The sequence below is a fragment of the Brassica napus genome, chromosome C7 (assembly GCF_020379485.1).
Source record: "Brassica napus cultivar Da-Ae chromosome C7, Da-Ae, whole genome shotgun sequence".
Classification (NCBI taxonomy): domain Eukaryota; kingdom Viridiplantae; phylum Streptophyta; class Magnoliopsida; order Brassicales; family Brassicaceae; genus Brassica; species Brassica napus.
This window is the reverse complement of record NC_063450.1, coordinates 29,006,823-29,024,506: the sequence shown is the minus strand read 5'-3', so window position 1 is coordinate 29,024,506 and position 17,684 is coordinate 29,006,823. Positions and strand designations below refer to the sequence as shown.

The 17,684-nt window shown below is 42.1% G+C and overlaps 4 protein-coding genes and 1 pseudogene across 4 annotated transcripts; 1 reads left to right on the top strand and 4 right to left on the bottom strand.

Moving 5' to 3' along the window:
- The first annotated feature begins 6,199 nt into the window (after nucleotides 1–6,199).
- On the top strand, nucleotides 6,200–8,424 carry LOC106390342 (annotated as a pseudogene).
- On the bottom strand, nucleotides 8,413–9,903 carry LOC106390343 (F-box protein At5g67140). Its single transcript, XM_013830784.3, has 5 exons — nucleotides 9,598–9,903; nucleotides 9,361–9,507; nucleotides 8,998–9,133; nucleotides 8,807–8,905; nucleotides 8,413–8,742 (listed from the first exon to the last, which is right to left on the bottom strand). The coding sequence occupies exons 1-5, from the start codon at nucleotides 9,684–9,686 to the stop codon at nucleotides 8,524–8,526; spliced, it is 690 nt and encodes a 229-aa protein (XP_013686238.2). The 5' UTR covers nucleotides 9,687–9,903; the 3' UTR covers nucleotides 8,413–8,523.
- A 700-nt stretch (nucleotides 9,904–10,603) lies between these two features.
- LOC106390341 (uncharacterized acetyltransferase At3g50280-like) lies at nucleotides 10,604–12,092 on the bottom strand. Its single transcript, XM_048762497.1, has one exon. It carries the CDS (start codon nucleotides 12,090–12,092, stop codon nucleotides 10,671–10,673), a length of 1,422 nt encoding a protein of 473 aa, XP_048618454.1. The 3' UTR covers nucleotides 10,604–10,670.
- On the bottom strand, nucleotides 10,604–14,301 carry LOC106390340 (protein ENHANCED PSEUDOMONAS SUSCEPTIBILITY 1). Its single transcript, XM_013830783.3, has one exon. It carries the CDS (start codon nucleotides 13,997–13,999, stop codon nucleotides 12,695–12,697), a length of 1,305 nt encoding a protein of 434 aa, XP_013686237.2. The 5' UTR covers nucleotides 14,000–14,301; the 3' UTR covers nucleotides 10,604–12,694.
- A 516-nt stretch (nucleotides 14,302–14,817) lies between these two features.
- Nucleotides 14,818–17,334, bottom strand: LOC106390339 (AP2-like ethylene-responsive transcription factor TOE3). Its single transcript, XM_013830781.3, has 9 exons — nucleotides 16,614–17,334; nucleotides 16,450–16,475; nucleotides 16,277–16,307; nucleotides 16,091–16,178; nucleotides 15,865–16,010; nucleotides 15,709–15,753; nucleotides 15,491–15,582; nucleotides 15,302–15,378; nucleotides 14,818–15,206 (listed from the first exon to the last, which is right to left on the bottom strand). Exons 1-9 carry the CDS (start codon nucleotides 16,976–16,978, stop codon nucleotides 14,991–14,993), a joined length of 1,086 nt encoding a protein of 361 aa, XP_013686235.1. The 5' UTR covers nucleotides 16,979–17,334; the 3' UTR covers nucleotides 14,818–14,990.
- Between the last annotated feature and the right edge of the window lie 350 nt (nucleotides 17,335–17,684).

Genomic DNA, 17,684 nt, shown 5'->3' with positions numbered 1-17,684 from the left:
ACGATCTCCGTGAGTACATCGCGAAAACCGCAACGGAGGTGAAAGCGGTGAAATCACAAATCCACCACGCGACAAGCGCTGCGCCCGAGATCGACAGACTTCTCGAGGAAGCACGCAAACCCCGTTCACTGCCCGGATTACTAAGACCAACATCTCGGACCCAGGGAAGATCAAAATTCCCATCTACGATGGCACCACCGACCCGAAAGCGCACCTGTAGTCTTTCCAGATCGCGATGGGGAGGTGCAAACTCAAGGAACCCAAACGAGACGCTGGCTACTGCCTCCTCTTCGTCGAAAACCTCAAAAGAGCCACGCTCGAATGGTTTTCTCGCCTAAAACGAAATTCCATCAGAAGTTTCCGCCAACTTGCTTCAGAGTTTCTCAAGCAGTATTCCATGTTCATGGACAGAGAAACCTCGGACGTTGATCTCTGGAGCCTGTCTCAAAGAGAAGACGAGTCACTTCGCGAGTTCATGAACAGATTCAAGCTAGTAATGGCAAGAGTCACCGGGATCAGCGACAAAGTGGCGATCGATGCTCTGAAGAAAACTCTCTGGTACCGGTCGAAATTCTGGCAATGGATATCCCTCGAAAAACCGAGAACAATTCAGGATGCTCTTCATAAGGCAATGGACTTCATCATAATGGAAGAGGAGATGAAAATCCTCTCCCAGAAGTACAACCCGCAGAAGACGCCCACAAAAAATAAAAGCTCTCGAAATGACAAGTATGTCCACCACGAGGGAGAAGACGTCCAGGGCAAGCACAACTACACTATCAATTCCGAACAAGGAAAGACCTCCGGAAACACCTGGACCAGGAACCAGTACAAGGATAACTCCTACTGCGAGTTCCACCAAACCAAAGGTCATTCCACTATGAACTGCAAAGTTCTCGGCGCAAGGCTAGCCGCAAAACTCCTCGCTGGTGACCTCTCGAAGGTCACAAGCATAAAAGACCTCATCATGGATTCCGACCGCCCTCCCAGGACTGATAAAGAGTCTCCCGAGTGGGACGCACGCGCAAACCAGTTTGGCGAGAAACGCGGAAGAAGGCAGGATGACCATGGAGACAATAGTACCCGCCGGAGGATAAACATGATCATCAGAGAATCGCAATTCTACTATGACTATGTTTCATCCATCAAGGCCTACGGAAGAAAGGCGGAAACAAGTTCTAACTGGACTCGGTCCTCGACCGACAACGCTCCAAACGATACGATTGCTTTCGAGGAGGAGAAAACCGTCGGACTCGATAAACCTCATTGCGACCCGCTGGTCATCGACTTGGTGATTCGAGACCTCGAAGTGGGAAGAATCCTCAACGACACAGACAGCACGGTCAACGTCATTTTCCGCGACACTCTCCGGAGAATGAACATCGAACTCGGGGAAGTCATCCCAGAACCAAAACCCCTGACCGGTTTTTCGGGCACAACATCAATGACCCTCGGATCGATTAAACTTCCGGTCATGGCAAGGAAAGTCACGAAAATCGTTGACTTCGCCATAGTCGATAACCCGGCCATCTATAATGTTATCATGGGAACCCCATGGATCAACGCAATGAAGGCGGTACCGTCGACTTACCACCTTAGAATCAAGTTCCCAACACCAAACGGAACAGCATTAATCTGGGGATGCCAGAAACAATCTAGGCTCTGCTTTTTGGCCGAGCATAAGCTATGACAAACTTGGAACACCCCTGCAATTAGCCCAAAGCGAGTCAAGAAAACTCAGAGTACTCCCGAAGGTTCCACAAAGAGCGATTCGGAATCACTCGCCCAGGCAACGGCTCCGGACAGCGACGCGATCCCGGAGTCCATCGCCCTACCAGCGGAAAACCCGACTCACGAAACGGCCGCCGATTTAACTAAAGCCTCAATGGCCGAAGTAACAGAAACGGTCCTATCCAGCGAGTAGGAATGCCCGCAACAACAAAGCAGAACTACGAGATGGCTTGATCCTCGAAAGAGGTACGTAGACAGCTTGTCTTGTTGACAAGTTCAGCTATCCCCCTCTCCAAAAAGGGGGGGGGAGTGGGTACGTATACTCGTATACTCCCACAAAGTTCGGAATATCCACACATGTACTTGATATTTTCGAAACTTTTCCAATAAAACTCATTTTATTTCGGTCTCCTGATTCACTTGCAATAACCCACAACAATCGGAGATTAATCTGAGAAACACCCAAGACAAGGGTCTCCAAACACGCATACCTTTCATGCAGTCCTTGGATGGGAACTAACTTAAACAACAATCACTGCGTATCAATGGTCAAGCAAGACCAAATACATCTTCTCTAAAAACGAAGATCGTAACTTTCTCACTACAAAGGATATACCTTTCGGAAAAAGCGAGACGTCGTAAATATTTTCGAGAGATATTATCCAAACACACGGTCCGTCCGCGACTCTAAAAAAAAAATTGCCCGTCGATTGGCCCCGACGGACAAACCCAAAACGTTCTAAAAAAAGAACTCGTAGTCTAACTTTTCGTAAAAGTAAAGGTTCTCTTACATCCGACGAGGATACCATAGCGCACTATACAAGAAATCCGAAATTTTGGTCAGCACTCCAGACGGTCTCTGGAGAGTGCTCGGTTCGTTCCATACAAGTCATATAAGCCGGCGCCAAGTCGCGGATTTTAAATCGGAAAGAGCCAGGTGGAAATCGCCCACATGCAAAACGAGAGCCGATCAGTCGTCGCACAGCCCTAGAGCCGAAAGTAAACCTAGGTATTGCCCTAAACCCAGTCCTACTGGTCCACTAACATCTCAAGACATGATACGAGATCTTAAAAACATGTTCCATCGTCTATATCTAATACGCTCACGAAACTTCGCGAAACTCCTAAACGTTTCCGAACGCCCTCGTTCAGTAAGAGCAAACGAACAAGACAATAAACTAAGAGTTAAGATACGAAGTGACTACTCGTATCTTTCCCTCACACTTGGCAGAAGTATAAACTAAAACGCACATAATGTCAATCATTCATCATATATATAGAAGCCGCAAAAAACGGCTAGGACCCAAAGCCACCAAACGGCCGGTCTCAAACACATAGTTCACATAGTCTCGCAAGGCCATAACACACATAAATCAAATACGGTCACACTTGGCCTAGATAAATCAAACCTCGAAATAATCCCAACAATCCTCAAAGCTCAAAGTCTAAGAACCCGGACATGGAGACCCCGAACGAGCTCGCAGGCTGGTCCACCTCTCCGTCCGCGACTCCGGTACCTTCATCACCAACACCGGTTCCCGCTTCCACCGTGTCCTCCGAGACCTCGATGGAATCCCAAAGCTGTCGGACCCTTCCTTCGATCGGAGGAACCAAGGATTCGGCATGCGCACACCCGTTAATAAGACCCGACATCTCAGCGACCTCAGCAAGAAAAGAGAAGTCCTCGTTATGCGACTTGTAGAGGGTAGCAACCGAGCCACGGCACTCGCGAAAATCGCCCACGAATTCTTGAGCATCCATAAAGCTCTCGAATTCGGTGGCAAACAAAGCAGCCCTCCGCTTCATTTCGGCGACAATCGCTCTCTTTCCTCTCCTCTCCGCACTGACAAGGGCCCGAGAATGGAGCTCAGTCTGTCTCCGGCTCTGTTCTCCAACCTCCTTCCGAAACCGAAAGAGTTCTCTTTCAGCCTCCTCGGCTTTGAAGTGAGAGATACGCGACTCCCGGAAACTTCCGTCGAGCGCCGCATTGAACACCCTCATCTCCTGCACGAACTTAAGATCGGAAAAGGAAACCACATGCGGCAATACACCAGGAAGGCCTCGTAGCAAGTAAAGAAACCTTCCGGAGGGTTCTTCGCACTCTCGTTGCCACTCGGGATCCGAAATACGACTCCACTTGGAATCTGGTAAAAGTCCCTGAGAGTCGTGAGGTAGTCGGGAGACACCATGCTCGGCGTGAGGGGTGCGTTTGGCGACCTCACGGGCCTCTTAGGAATCGGAATGTCTTGCGAAGGCGGAGGCGAGCCGCAAAGAGCTTTGTAGTACGCATCCTTTGCTTCTTCCTCAACTTCAAACTCTTCTTTCGGGGCGATCACCTCATTGGCAGAAAAGTCACCCGAAGATGAGTGTGAGGAAGAATTCCTCTTTGAAGATCCTTTTCATGAAGACATTTTCTTTGAGCAAAGAGAGATCTTGGAGAAAAAATTTCTATCTTGGAGGAATCTTTTCTTAAGGGAAGAAGTGAGTAAAGAATTTGAAAAACTTACTTCCCTTACTTATACAATTTTTTTTTTTTACTATTCACCTTCAATCTTTCGACAAACGATTACGTCTAATTCCACCTAGAACAGATCATACCGCAAGCTAGGACCTAACACCCAGGTCCACGGATCCTAGCTAGCTGGGGGGCTAACTGTTGGGGTCAAAATCGGTCACGACGGAATCGATGTCCGAAAGTCCTCAGAAAAACCGAATCTCGGTCAAAACTTCAAAAGCCGAGAAAACGAATAGCCGAAACGGATCGCCCGGCGAGCTCGACCATGACACAAGCCAGCTCGCCCGGCGAGCACGACCGTGTTGCCCGTCGACTCGCCGGTGAGCTCGGCCGCGACACGAGCCAGCTCGCCCGGCGAGCACGATCGTGTTGCCGGTCGACTCGCCGGCGAGCTCGGCCGCGACACGAGCCAGCTCGCCCGGCGAGCACGACCGTGTTGTCGGTCGACTCGCCGGCGAGCTCGGCCGTGACACGAGCCAGCTCGCCAGGCGAGCACGACCGTGGCACGGATCAGCTCGCCCGGCGAGCGCGGCCAATTCTCCGTGGACCATTCCGAACCCGGTCCCATCCCATAACCATGCATCTTCGTCCGAAGTTTCCGTAACTCAGTCTTCGGGTCCGTGGATACGACACCAATGTTCCGTCTAAAAAACATTGTCGAAAGTATTCGGGAAGTTGGGAAGGTTATGTCTCTCGAACGGTTTCCTATTCTTCGTAGTAGAGCAGGTTACATTTAACTTAACACCAACTGCCTCGGCTATGCGAAGAAACAGGGTTCCGTTGGAAGAACCATGCCTATACCAACGGCTACTTCGCGAGTAAAATCGTAAAAACGCTTAAGTCTCGATATGGCACAAAGAGAGTCCGAATTGCGGACAACAGCCCATCTATGGTCCCAAAAGACTTGAGCCCAAAGACTGGTACGACGGTTTACCTCATCCGCGGGAAGAGATAAATGTCGAATTTCCGAAGATAATCACAAAGAAGAAGGAAATATGGAAAAGCCCGCTTCGCGACAAATCCGGCCCAAGAAAAGGTAAACCGACCTAAGGAGGAGTATATAAGGAGGACCTAGGACGAAGAGATCGAAGCACATCAGAGCAACTTAGCACTTAGAGCAATTTAGTCATCTTTTTCCGTTTTTACTAATCGAGCTGCGACTCAACTAGTTTAGATTTAGATCGCTAGACTAGCGAACGTACCGACAGCTCTTGTAGCCTAGGTCTTTACTTGTTGTTCATGCTCAAACGCGAATTCGGAAATAAGATCCTTTTACTCTCTTTTTCTGCTTATTTTCATTTTATTCTTTCATATTGATCGTGTCGTGTGTGGCCCAGCAGATAACCGGGACCTTCAGAAAAGGCTAGGTTAACTTGGTTTTCCTCCGATTAACAAAACTCGACGGTGCGAATTTCGATTCCCACAATCTAACACTACGATAAGATGATAATCTAGCAAGTTCCTTTTTTTTTAAGTAAGTTTCATTAATCGACCATAACGGGCACAAACAACGGTTACAAATAATGATTTTGAGTAAAATTAACAAGTTAAAACAAAAAGATACTTCATTTATTGATAGAAAGCATATACTAAGCATATGTATGAAGGTTTGTTTTGATAAATGGTTTTAGGATCACCGCTCTCATAACTCATAAGTTGTATGTACGTGTATACTCACCACGACTGGTGTGGTTGGTGTGCAACACTTGGAAACTGTAGTCTCTAATTATCAATCATAATGTTAAAAGAGGGTGTTTTTGGTCCATAATTGAACTACTTTTTGACGTGGTTTATCTTCTTAAACTGAGTTTTATATCAGACTGGTGGGAAAAAGATTCAACCTTGTCGAAGAAAACAAACAAACACAAAAAAAAAAAAAAAAAAAAAAAAAAAAAGCAAAACCTTTTTCTTTTATAAATCCATGTCTCCGAGACAATTACGTTTGGTTAACAAATCAATGAAGCCCGCGTTTTATTACCTAAAACATACTTTTGTCGCTGTCTTAAAACCCCCAATAAATCAACAGTAGATCGAAACATCATTCACACAGATTTCTCTCCCTATCTCTCTCTTTCTGCTTAAGCTAAGGAGCGATGTCGGCGTGCACCAACGGCTTAAGCAGAGTCGTATCAGTCTCTCTCCTTCTTCTCCTACTTTCCTTCTTCTCCCTTTCCTCTGCTTGCTCTAATGGGAACTGCCAGGTTCTTGATCCTTTTTTCTCTTCTCTCTCCGGTTTATTGTTCTCAAATTGGGTCTTAAATCTAATAAAGATCTTGCTATGGTTCTCAGACGCTGGAATCATGCTCCTCAGCCACTGACTGTGTCCCTGGTCTTTACTGTGGGAACTGTCCTGCTATTGGAAGAACTAAACCCATTTGCACAAGAGGCCAAGCCACCATCCCAACTTCCATTGTAAGATTTGCTGATTTGAAGATGAGTTGCATCAAAAGTTTTCAACTTTGCAGATGGGTTTTGCTAAAGATGTGTTTTTTTTCTTTCTTACTTGTGTAGATCAATGGATTGCCTTTTAACAAGTATACATGGTTAATGACTCATAATGCTTTTAGCAATGCAAATCAACCGCCTTTGCCAGGTGTTCAGAGGCTTACATTCTTCAACCAAGAAGATACTGTTACTAATCAGCTTAGAGTAATAAGGAGGACTCTTCTCATTACTATTTACATGTTTCTTATTTTGTAGTTAATAACTCTTTGAATGTTGCTTTTACATTTGCTGTAGAATGGAGTTAGAGGACTAATGCTGGATATGTATGACTTCAACGACGATATCTGGCTTTGCCATTCTCTTAGAGGCCAATGTTTCAACTTCACCGCCTTTGTATGACTTCATCTTACTATATTTAGATCCAAAGCTTGAAACTTTGACTCTGGGTTTGGTAAAAAGTGAAACTTTGTTTGTTTCCTTATCAGCAACCTGCAATTAACACATTGAGGGAAGTTGAGGCGTTCTTGACTCAGAACCCAACAGAGATTGTTACCATCATAATCGAGGACTATGTGCACAGACCTAAAGGCTTATCAACTCTGTTCGCCAACGCTGGTCTGGACAAGTACTGGTTTCCCGTTTCAAAAATGCCCAAAAGGGGAGAAGACTGGCCAACTGTGACCGACATGGTGCAAGAGAATCACAGGCTCTTGGTTTTCACTTCTGTCGCTGCTAAAGAAGATGAAGAAGGCGTTGCCTATCAGTGGAGATACATTGTCGAAAACGAATGTGAGTATCATCACTCTCTCAACAAAGTTTACATCTTTGATTTGAATAACCTTTACTTTTTGGCTTATTATCCTATTAATGTTAAAAGCTGGAGATCCTGGTGTGAAGCGAGGTTCTTGTCCGAACAGAAAAGAGTCACAGCCTTTGAACTCAAAAAGCTCATCTCTTTTCTTGATGAATTACTTCCCGACGTTTCCGGTTGCGAAAGATGCTTGCAAGGAACACTCAGCTCCGCTTGCTGAGATGGTTGGGACTTGTCTCAAGTCAGCTGGGAACAGAATGCCAAACTTTGTCGCTGTTAACTTCTACATGGTAACTGAATCAATCTAGAATATATTACATTTTTCTGGCGAGTTTTATTAAACAAAACCATTGCATTGCAGAGAAGTGACGGAGGAGGCGTTTTCGAAGTTCTAGACAGAATGAATGGACCTGTTATTTGCGGTTGTGAAACTCTTGCTGCCTGCCAGGTAATAAATAATATTAGCTTCTCTATTTCACAATCCTAAAGCATCTAAAAACATTGGGTTTATTGGTGTTATCAGCCAGAAGCAGCTTTTGGTTCGTGCAAAACGTTACTCTTCAGACGAGAGCTCCAGACATGGACTCAACGGCTGGGACCTACTCAGGCTCAGTTCAGTTCTCAAGATCCTTAGCCGCTGCTGCCTATTCACCAAACACCATTCTTGTCATGTGCTTCTCATGGCTTCCATTGCTTGTGTTTTTGCTATGACACAACCAAACTAATTCCACTTCTAGAGGGATCCTTAAGTTGAGGATATATATGCAATGGCGTTAGAAAGAGTTTTCTGATTTTGATTCTTGTATTTGTAGACTGCAGATTTTATAGTCAGAAAGCGTGTGTATGTGTGTGTGTCTTTCAGCTTCTGTTGAATCTTTATGCAACTTATTATATAAATATATATAGAATCTTTACTGAATAATTTATTTAATCTTTTTATTGATGAGAGAACACATAAGAGAAATGGAGATTTCATTTTTTTTTTTATGAATTACTATATACAAAGGAAAGCAACAAAAGACTAGACAGCATGCAACAAAGGTGGTGGTGGATTCTGAGCATTGAGGAGTAACTGAATGGGTTTGATCTGAAGTGCAGGACTGATGGTAAGTAAAGCAATGAAGCAATCAACAGGAACTCTAGTTCCCCATAGGTTGAGAGATTCGAGTTTTCTGCATTTGTTGACAAGAACAAGAAGGCCTCTCTCTGTCACATGGCGGCAACACCACATGCTGATTGTCTGCATAAAAGAACCAGTTTTATGACTTCTTCAGACAAAACCAAAGAGATTAGATTATGGTTACCTTGAGATGATGGCAGCGTTCTGCAATGGCGAAAAGGGACTCGTCGGTGATGAATGTTCCTCCAATGTTCAGATGTTGCAAGGAAGAAGTTTTTGATACCTATAAAACCAAGAAATAAAAGATTCTTTTTTAAGATGATAAAAAAATGAATATTCAAGATTCCAAATTTAAAGGCATTATTAGATGATTACCAGTTGAACAACACCAGAGTCAGTAATGGCGGTCATGCCCCATAAAGAGATTGAGGTTAAATTGGATACACATCTAGCAGAAGCTATTTGGTAAAGACCATTATCTGTTATATGACAACCCCATCTGCTTCTAGATCTGCAAAAACAGACAAAACATCAAACTATATGAAGAAACAGAGTTTTTTTTTTCTGGAAGTTCTGTAATGTATTGATTGAGACCAAGTCAATGGCTTCAAGACCCTGAAAGTAAAGTTGGAAACTTGACCAGAGTTCTTTACAAACCAACCAATGTTTTAGACTCTAAATATGGATACAAATCCACCATTGAAGGTCAAATCAAGCACGTAGAGAGAGAGAGATTACATGTCGAGTTCTTTGAGATTGTAAGCGAGATGAACGAGACGAGAAGTGGAATCATCGTCCATTTTCCAGCCAGCAAAGCTCAGAGATTGTCTTCTTGCCATGGATTGGTTCACAGCTTTTCTCCATTTCTTACAAACCCCACTTGCCCTTTTAAATAAATTAATCAAAAACTTTAATTTGTTTCCTTTAAGCAAAGAAAATAAATAAAAACTTTGCAACGATCATCAAAACACTTACTGGGCCAATTCGGTGAAAGAGGTGACCAGAGAAAATATATAAGCAAGAAGGTGTAAAGGTAAACGATCAATCGCTGCTTCTTCACCCATGACTTACAAGAACTTGTTGAATGATTTATATGCAGAAAGTCTTTTATATATATATATATATATATATTCACAAGACAAGATTGTAATTTATGCAAATCTCTTCAATAGTTCTTCTTCATAATTACAGAGGAAGAAGAAGATGTTGTCATTATCTTAGTTTAATGTAGAGAAGATGTGGTCATCGTTCCGTCATAGTTTTGAATCGTTATATGATTTTAATTTAATGAGTTTTTTTAATTACACGGTCCATTATTCTGCGTGGGAAAGTACTCTCTAGACTCCGTCTTTCTCTTTTATACGCCACGTGTCACGTGCCACACCCTGTCCCTAAGGCCTAATCAAATCCTTAATTTTCATTTTCACGCATAAATACATATTACTTTTTTGTGTTAAAATGTTCACCAGAGAAATATACAGATACGACTGCTTTAATTTGACGTGACGTTGTTATCTGTATATTATTTTTCTTGCATTTTGTATGTTTCGTGCTCAATGAGCTTATGCAAGAAGTACACGGTTGGTCAATGGCTTATTATTTACATGCAAAACAGAAGATGAAGAATAACGTAGATAGACTTTTAGCTCACAAAGAATTTTTCAACTTTCTTCAAATCTTTCAACGTTTGTAAAACATAGGCCTACCTATATAGCATGATTTGAAGCCCACAGGCCACAACGTGACATGAGCAATTTCAATCAGCCACATAAAAGAATTGCGAATTTACCACTAAATCTATTTCCCGGTTAGGCTCCTCCAGCCATTCATAATAATCTGTTTACCAGACCAAAATCGATGCGGTACAACAACGATTAGCCAGTGAGCCACAGTTGCCTTTCGTTTTTAGATTTCAATTACTATTTCGACTCTATTGATAAGTTTGACTACCATTAAAAAAAACTTGAATAATCCAAACAAACATATTAAAGTTCACCCCTTTATTCAAAGAACATAGACAAATTTACATTTCATTTCCATTATGTTACTTATACAACACATGCATGCTCTAAAAACTCAGCATCAGCCGATATTTTCTTCAAGACGTGAGAAGATAAACAAGTCTGAATCTCGATGTTTCCTTCTTCAATCCCAGGATAAACAATGAGCTTTCCATCGCTGGTATTACCCGGTCCAGCTCGAACCGCAATCGGTTTACCCCAACCGAAATCATTACCATACACATTGAACCAAGGAGAGCTAGCAACAATCACAGAATTACTCACAGCCACATGATTCGGTATCTTCGGTTCCTTCACCCAATTCTCAGCGAACACTCTGAATCCTTCGTCCGTCTGCGACCCAACAGTTTTGTTTATCTGCAACGCGGCCCAGCCCAGCCCATTACTAACCATTTCTCCAGCTGTTGTCGTCGCTGTCGCAAATCCGACGACGTTTCCAAAACACTCTTTATCAAGCGGAGGGTTTAGTCTCCGTCTCATATCCATCAGTAACTTGCAGTAAACCACTTCCTCCGGATTCAGATCACTGTTTTTGATAATCGATCGCCACATATGCGCTGCGATCGCTTGAAGCGACGAGATTTTCCGATCATCGGAGCTAACTTCTCCGTTTGCTTTCGATTTGAGCTCGGAGATGTTTCTTCTCGTGAATCGAAAGAGCTTCTCTTGTAGCAACGATGAAGAAGCGACCGGAGAAGACGGTGGTACCGTCTCTGAGATCGGGATTCGAATCGGGTGATCGATCCCGTCGAGGAACCAGCCGCGGAGAAGCAAAGGCGGGAACTTTTTATTTCGGTCAACTCCGGTGGAGCAAATCTCCGACCAAGTGTTGAAGAAGCTCCAGAAGGAAGATCCGTCTGCGACCATGTGGTTATAGCCGAACGCGATGAAGACTCCGTCTCTTAACTCCGTTACTTGGAACGCGATCAGCGACTCAGAGGTCCCTTCGCAGCTCTTCACTCCGTTCGCCGGAAAGAAACGAGGCAAGAACTCGGGGACGATGCCGTTGACCGGTTCTAGAACGTCACTTACAGAGACGGTTTTAGCTGAAGCGTGGATGAATTTCACACCTGAACCATCGCAATCTACGAGAAAGGACGCCGCTTTATCATGCTCGGTCTTGACTAGTCGGCCGGCGAATGGGTAGAAGAATTTCAACGCAAGGGAAAGAGATGATTTGAGTTGTGAGATTATATCGGTTTCCGGGTCGGGTTTTGGAAAGAGAAGACCTCTTTGTGGGTATTCTGATCGAAGGAAGAAGAGATCCCATGGAGTTAGATGGATCTTAACCCGATCCGAATCCGATCCGTCGGGTCGAACTATGGTCTTAGATAGCACAACAACATCTGCCATGTCTTGTTTGTCGTCTTCGCTTCTGGAGGTAATTCGATGGAGCAGGATAGTGAGTGACAGTGTGTATATCCAAATCCCGTTCTCACCTAAACACATATTCACCACGTGTTCTAATACATTGGGCCGGTTTGATTGTTTATTGGGTCATAAATTGCAGGCCCATTATCAGTTTTCATCCATGGACATGCTGCTGTGAAACATTTGTTTTTCATAAATTTTAAAGATCTAGTAGTATACATAAGGGCATCATTAACCCTTAGAAGCCATTAGGAATGCTTTATTTTTTTTTTTTAATTTTTTTTTCTAACTGAAAAAAAAAAAAAATCAATCGCGGACCGTCACGTATCGGTGGGATCCGCGACCAGAGCAAACAACGGACGCTTAAACAAGCCGCAGAAGCAGCCCTTCTTCTTCTTATTCTTCTCTTTCTTTTTTTTTAAATTAAAAAATTGCTAGCCACCCTTTAAGCAAATAGCGTTAATGGTGGAATAAGCTGCTACTTCCAAACTAAAGAAAAATTATTCAAATTTATTTTAAAAATGTTTATGGCCATCTGAGAATTTCATGTGACCAGGTTGATGAATTACAAACAATCAGAAAAGGAAGAAACACACACACACATTTTAGATTGGATTCAAATTGTTGAACCAAATCATCAATCATAGTACAATGCTCACAAACTCTTTTTTTTTTTTTTGTCACAAGCTCACAAACTCTTTAAAATCAACATCTTCTGATAGTTTCTCCACTACTTGAGGATGTAAGCAAGCCTGAAAATCAAGACTTCCCTCTTCAACTCCTTGGAACACAACCATTCTCCCACACACATACGGCGGTCCAGCTCTCGCAGCTATCGGTTTACCCCAACCAAAATCATTTCCATAAACATCAAACCGGTGAGAGCTCGTCACAACCAAATCTCTGCTACCAACAGAAACCGGAATCTTCACATCTCTCACCCATTTCTCCGCAGACGCTACCGCGTTTTCATGCGTTTGCGACCGCTCCATTTCGTTTATCTTCCCAGCCGCCCACCCTAATCCATTATCCATCAGCTCACCAACCGTGACTCTCGCTATCCCGGTCTGACTCACGTTCCCAAAACAGTCTTCTTCCAACGGTGGGCTCAGCCTTCTCCTCATGTCTATAGGTAACCTGCAATAAGTCTCTTCCTCTCTGCTCATCCCACTGTGCTTAACCATCGAACACCATATATGTGCTAACGCCGCTTGAAAAGACGAGACCTTCTCGTCGTTGGCTTTAGCTTCCAGTTTCAAAGCATTCTCCTTCGTGACATGAAACATCAACTCCTGCAGTAAACTACTCGATGCTGTGACCGTAGCTGGTTTTGCCTCAGGGTCTGGGATTCGGATAGGGTAATCAATCTCGTCAAAGAACCAACCTTTAAGCTGAAGACGACGCAGGCAAGCAGCTTCGGAAACCAAACCCTTCGAGCAGATCTCAGACCACGCGTTCAAAAACTTCCAGATCGAATCTCCGTCAGCTACAGTAGAGTTGTAACCGAAACCGATAAAGATCCCATCTTTCATCTCAGTCACTTGGACCATAAGCAGAGATCTCGAGACGCCGTTACAGTTCTTGACCCCAGTAGCGGGGAAGAAGGAGCTGAAAGAAGTGGATAATCTAAGGATATCACTGACCTCGATGTTTCTAGCCACGGCGTGAACGAACTCCACACCTGAACCATCGGGGTTGATGTAAAAGGAGACTGTGTCGTCGTCGTTCTTTGTCTTTACGAGACGACCAGCTAAAGGGTAGAAACGGTCAAGTGCGAGGGAGAGTGAAGTTTGTAACCGTGAGAGAACTATGTCTATTTTTGGATAAGGTCTGGAGAAAAGGAGACCTCTTTGAAGATAACCGAAGCGAAGACGAGAGAGATCCCATGGAAGCACATGAATCTTCTTCTTGGAGGAACTCGATTTCTTCGCGTTTCTGGGGATTACTATGCTCCTTGAGATAACCACCAAATCTTCTTCTTCCATCGGTTTTTAAGTTGTAATTTAATAAAGGTCTTCTGGTTACGTGAGGCTCAGTTTCTTTCCTACTAGTAGTTCTTATGGTGATCATTGTTAATTTCTTTAGTGTTACGAATAAAGCCCCATACGTCTCAACTCTCAAGTACTATTAAATGGAAAAAAAAAAAGACCTATAAACATGTTATGGTCTTACTTTTTTGTGACTTTTGTGTGGCCCAGAGTCACTGCATATTTTTTTTTTTTTTTGGCGTTTTGTTGGCTAATCTGTATGATTGGCTCGTATGTCGCTATCACTTTATCTTTGGTTTATCAACTTGATAGTGATACTAGTAAATATATACTATTAGTGCAATACACATGTCGAATTCTCAAACAGTTATAAAACTAATCATATTATAGCTAGTGCAAGACACATGTATGTCAAATGATTCACAATTTTAAAACATATTTCTCCATTAGCTCGAAAATTTGAATCACATATTTGTTACTTTTTGTTGATCTCATTATCAATGTTTGAACCCCCCCCCCCCCTCCCCCACCCCAAAAGAAAAAGAATTGGTCCCGATATTAGGGGTGGCCCATGTCATCATTCCAGCCCAACCCAACCCAACCCAACCCAACTTAACTCAGAAAACCTAAATTTATTTGGATGTACATTTTTTCTTTAAAACCCATTTAGGTTGTAATATTTTCTGAAATTGGGGTTGGGTTGTGTCCATGGTATTATCTAGATCCGGACTCGAAACCTAACTAAGAGCATTTGATGAGATGGTAAATGATGAAACAGAAATCTCCAATATGTACAGTGGATACCATGTAGGATGTGGGCCACGAACTTTTGTTGTATGATTAAATTACAGAAAGAAAAGTCTTACATGGACACAAGAACATATATGTAATACATACACACACCACACATCCAAAAAATAGCTCCTGGAATAACCAAGTTTCTCCAAAACATTTGTTGTATGACCGTGATGATGATGATGATGATGAATCAGGGACGAAAGAAATGGAAGGTGCGAGGAGTGTGGTGATTCCAAGGAGGAAAGCGAGGAGAGAATCCTGATGATGCAGCAGCCATTCCCACTCGCTTTCCTCCACCGTCCAATTGCTTTTCTGATCCGACAGTCGCGGTTGTCGTCATCGCTAGGGAGAGATGGCTCCCTAATAGTCTCTCCTCGTCTCTAAATCCATTTCTCATGCTCGCAGTCTTTAAAATATATCAGTTTAAACCATAATCACTATTTAATTATTTATCTTATTTTCACACATTAATTTATAAAAACATGAACAACTTTAACTTACCTCGGATTTGGTTCCAAACTCTTCCGAGTTTGATTCACCTAGACTTAGATCAAGGTTATGATCATTCCACTGCTTCTCTGATGATTATTACCGTGATAAAATTTGGTGACCGTGAGTAAAATTTGGTGACAGGAGTAAAAAAAAATGTATATGTAGTTATTATAGGCGGAAAACGTAAAATCAAGTTACCTGGGCTATTATGCTGTTCCTCATATACTTTAGGGTCAAAATTGGTAACTGCATCTTTTCCATTAGACTTTATTGCTGCTTTATCGTATGCTCTATAATTCAAAAAGCACGAAGAAGAAATAAAACAAAACAAATACTATTGTTTTTCTTTTGCCCAAACATAAATACTATTGTTTTGAAACGTGATGATGAGACATTGAACAATAATAAAACAGTACCTTGCAGCTTCCATCTCGGTATCAAAGAGACCCAAATAAACGTACCTGAAATAAATAAAAAGCAAACAACACAGTACCAAATTTAAGTATCCCTAAGAAAAACAAAATATTTTAAAATAAAAAATGACCCCCATATATTATTTTGTGTAGTTATACTTTTTGTTGAGAAATTGACCCAATCGAGCTTCCCATCTTCCACATTTATGCAAAGTGACACCTCTATATTTAGAGCTGCCTCTTGGAAACCCAGTGCTTTGCCTTCTAATGACATGCATGAACTCTTCCTTTGTCAGACTGCTCATCTGCAGCAAATTTAATTTGTTTTATGTTCGAGTAATAATCTAAACTCAATTGCTTGAACCTACAAATAATAAATATTTACCTGTTTCAAATCTTCCACGTAATCTTCAATATTGAAATTTATATCTGCATCTACACCTCTAAACTTAACTGCGGCTCTATCATAGGCACTGTCCCAAACAGTTACCCACCCAAATTAATTTGTATGTCAGCAAATTACAATATTAGATTCGTTCTAATTGATCATATTTGGATGAGTAAAATATACCGAGCAGCGGCATGTGCTGTGTCAAATCCACCTGAATATGTAACAAAAGTAATATAAGGAGATAATAAAACCTTTATTTGGTCGAAGAAATCGTATAAAAATGGACAGACACAACACAACTTAGTTTCAATAGGATGTTTGATCTGTGTTTGAACAACATTACATGATCATACCTAAGTACACTTGCTTCCCGCAGTCCCTGCATAAGATTCCAAAACATATTTTAAAAACAACAATAAGGTATTGGCTCAAATGAAATGAAACATGTATTTGATAGATTTACCATATAGGTAATAATAGTATTCGGTATATCGTCGGGTTAAGAAAATTAAGTTACCAAATATGTGACTCCCATCTTCCGGTTCGTCGATAAAAAGTAACTCCTCTATACTGAGAGCTCCGTGAGCGAGGACCACGTCGGCTCTTTTTTACCGGCTGTGTTATCTCCAGCTCTAGGTTTTCCGGACGACCAGACCCGCTAGGATCCGACCGAACAAGAGACTGGTTTCTAGTGATACCGGACCCAGATATTCCTGGAACTTCCTGTTCCATGATTTGATTCGGAAAAAAATTCCGGGTCACCGGAGGAACAGACAACAGACACGTGGTCGATGATCTCATAGAGATTGGTACATCTCCAGCCCGTTTCCATCTACCGTCGGATTCTTCGTGGTGATCAGGTGAGTCGTTAAGGTTCCACATATCTCTCTTGTAATAAAGAGGAAACAAAAGCAAAGAAATATGAGAGCAATAAGAGAGAAGACTCTAATGACAAGAGAACCATCAAAAGCAATAAGATGGGATGGAATAAATAGTCATATATAAATAAATATCCATATGAATGAAAATCACATTAGGAATATATATGTGCTAGACTCCATTCGTTATTAGAGAGATGCAAAAAATTTATCAACGAAAAGTATATAGTATAAAGTTTATGAATGAATCAAATTTTGAGATTTGATTATTTCCCAATACAAATGTAATAGACTGTTTCCTAGTTTCTGGTCTCCTGAGTATAAACACCACAAGTATCTTTATATATAAAAGGGAAATTAAATTCACAAGTTCACAGTTTTACTGAAAACTATTATGGATGAAAAAAGCAAGATGATGTAGATGGGAGTATCTTATTTAATTTCTTGTACTATTTAGCTTCTCCTACTCCAACTACTCGAAATTTATTATTTTCCCTCTTTTTGTATGTGACTATGATTTTTTTAATTTCCTTCTTCTCCTAACAACATTGGCACAACAAACAATAAAGAAAACCACTGCTGTTATATATCTACAGATGAGAAAAGTGTGCTAAAATATTTAGCGGCACATGTGATTTCCTACCTAAAGTTTTGAAGTATGCTTACAAAATGCCATCATATTTTCGAGAAAACATTAAAAAAAAAAAAAA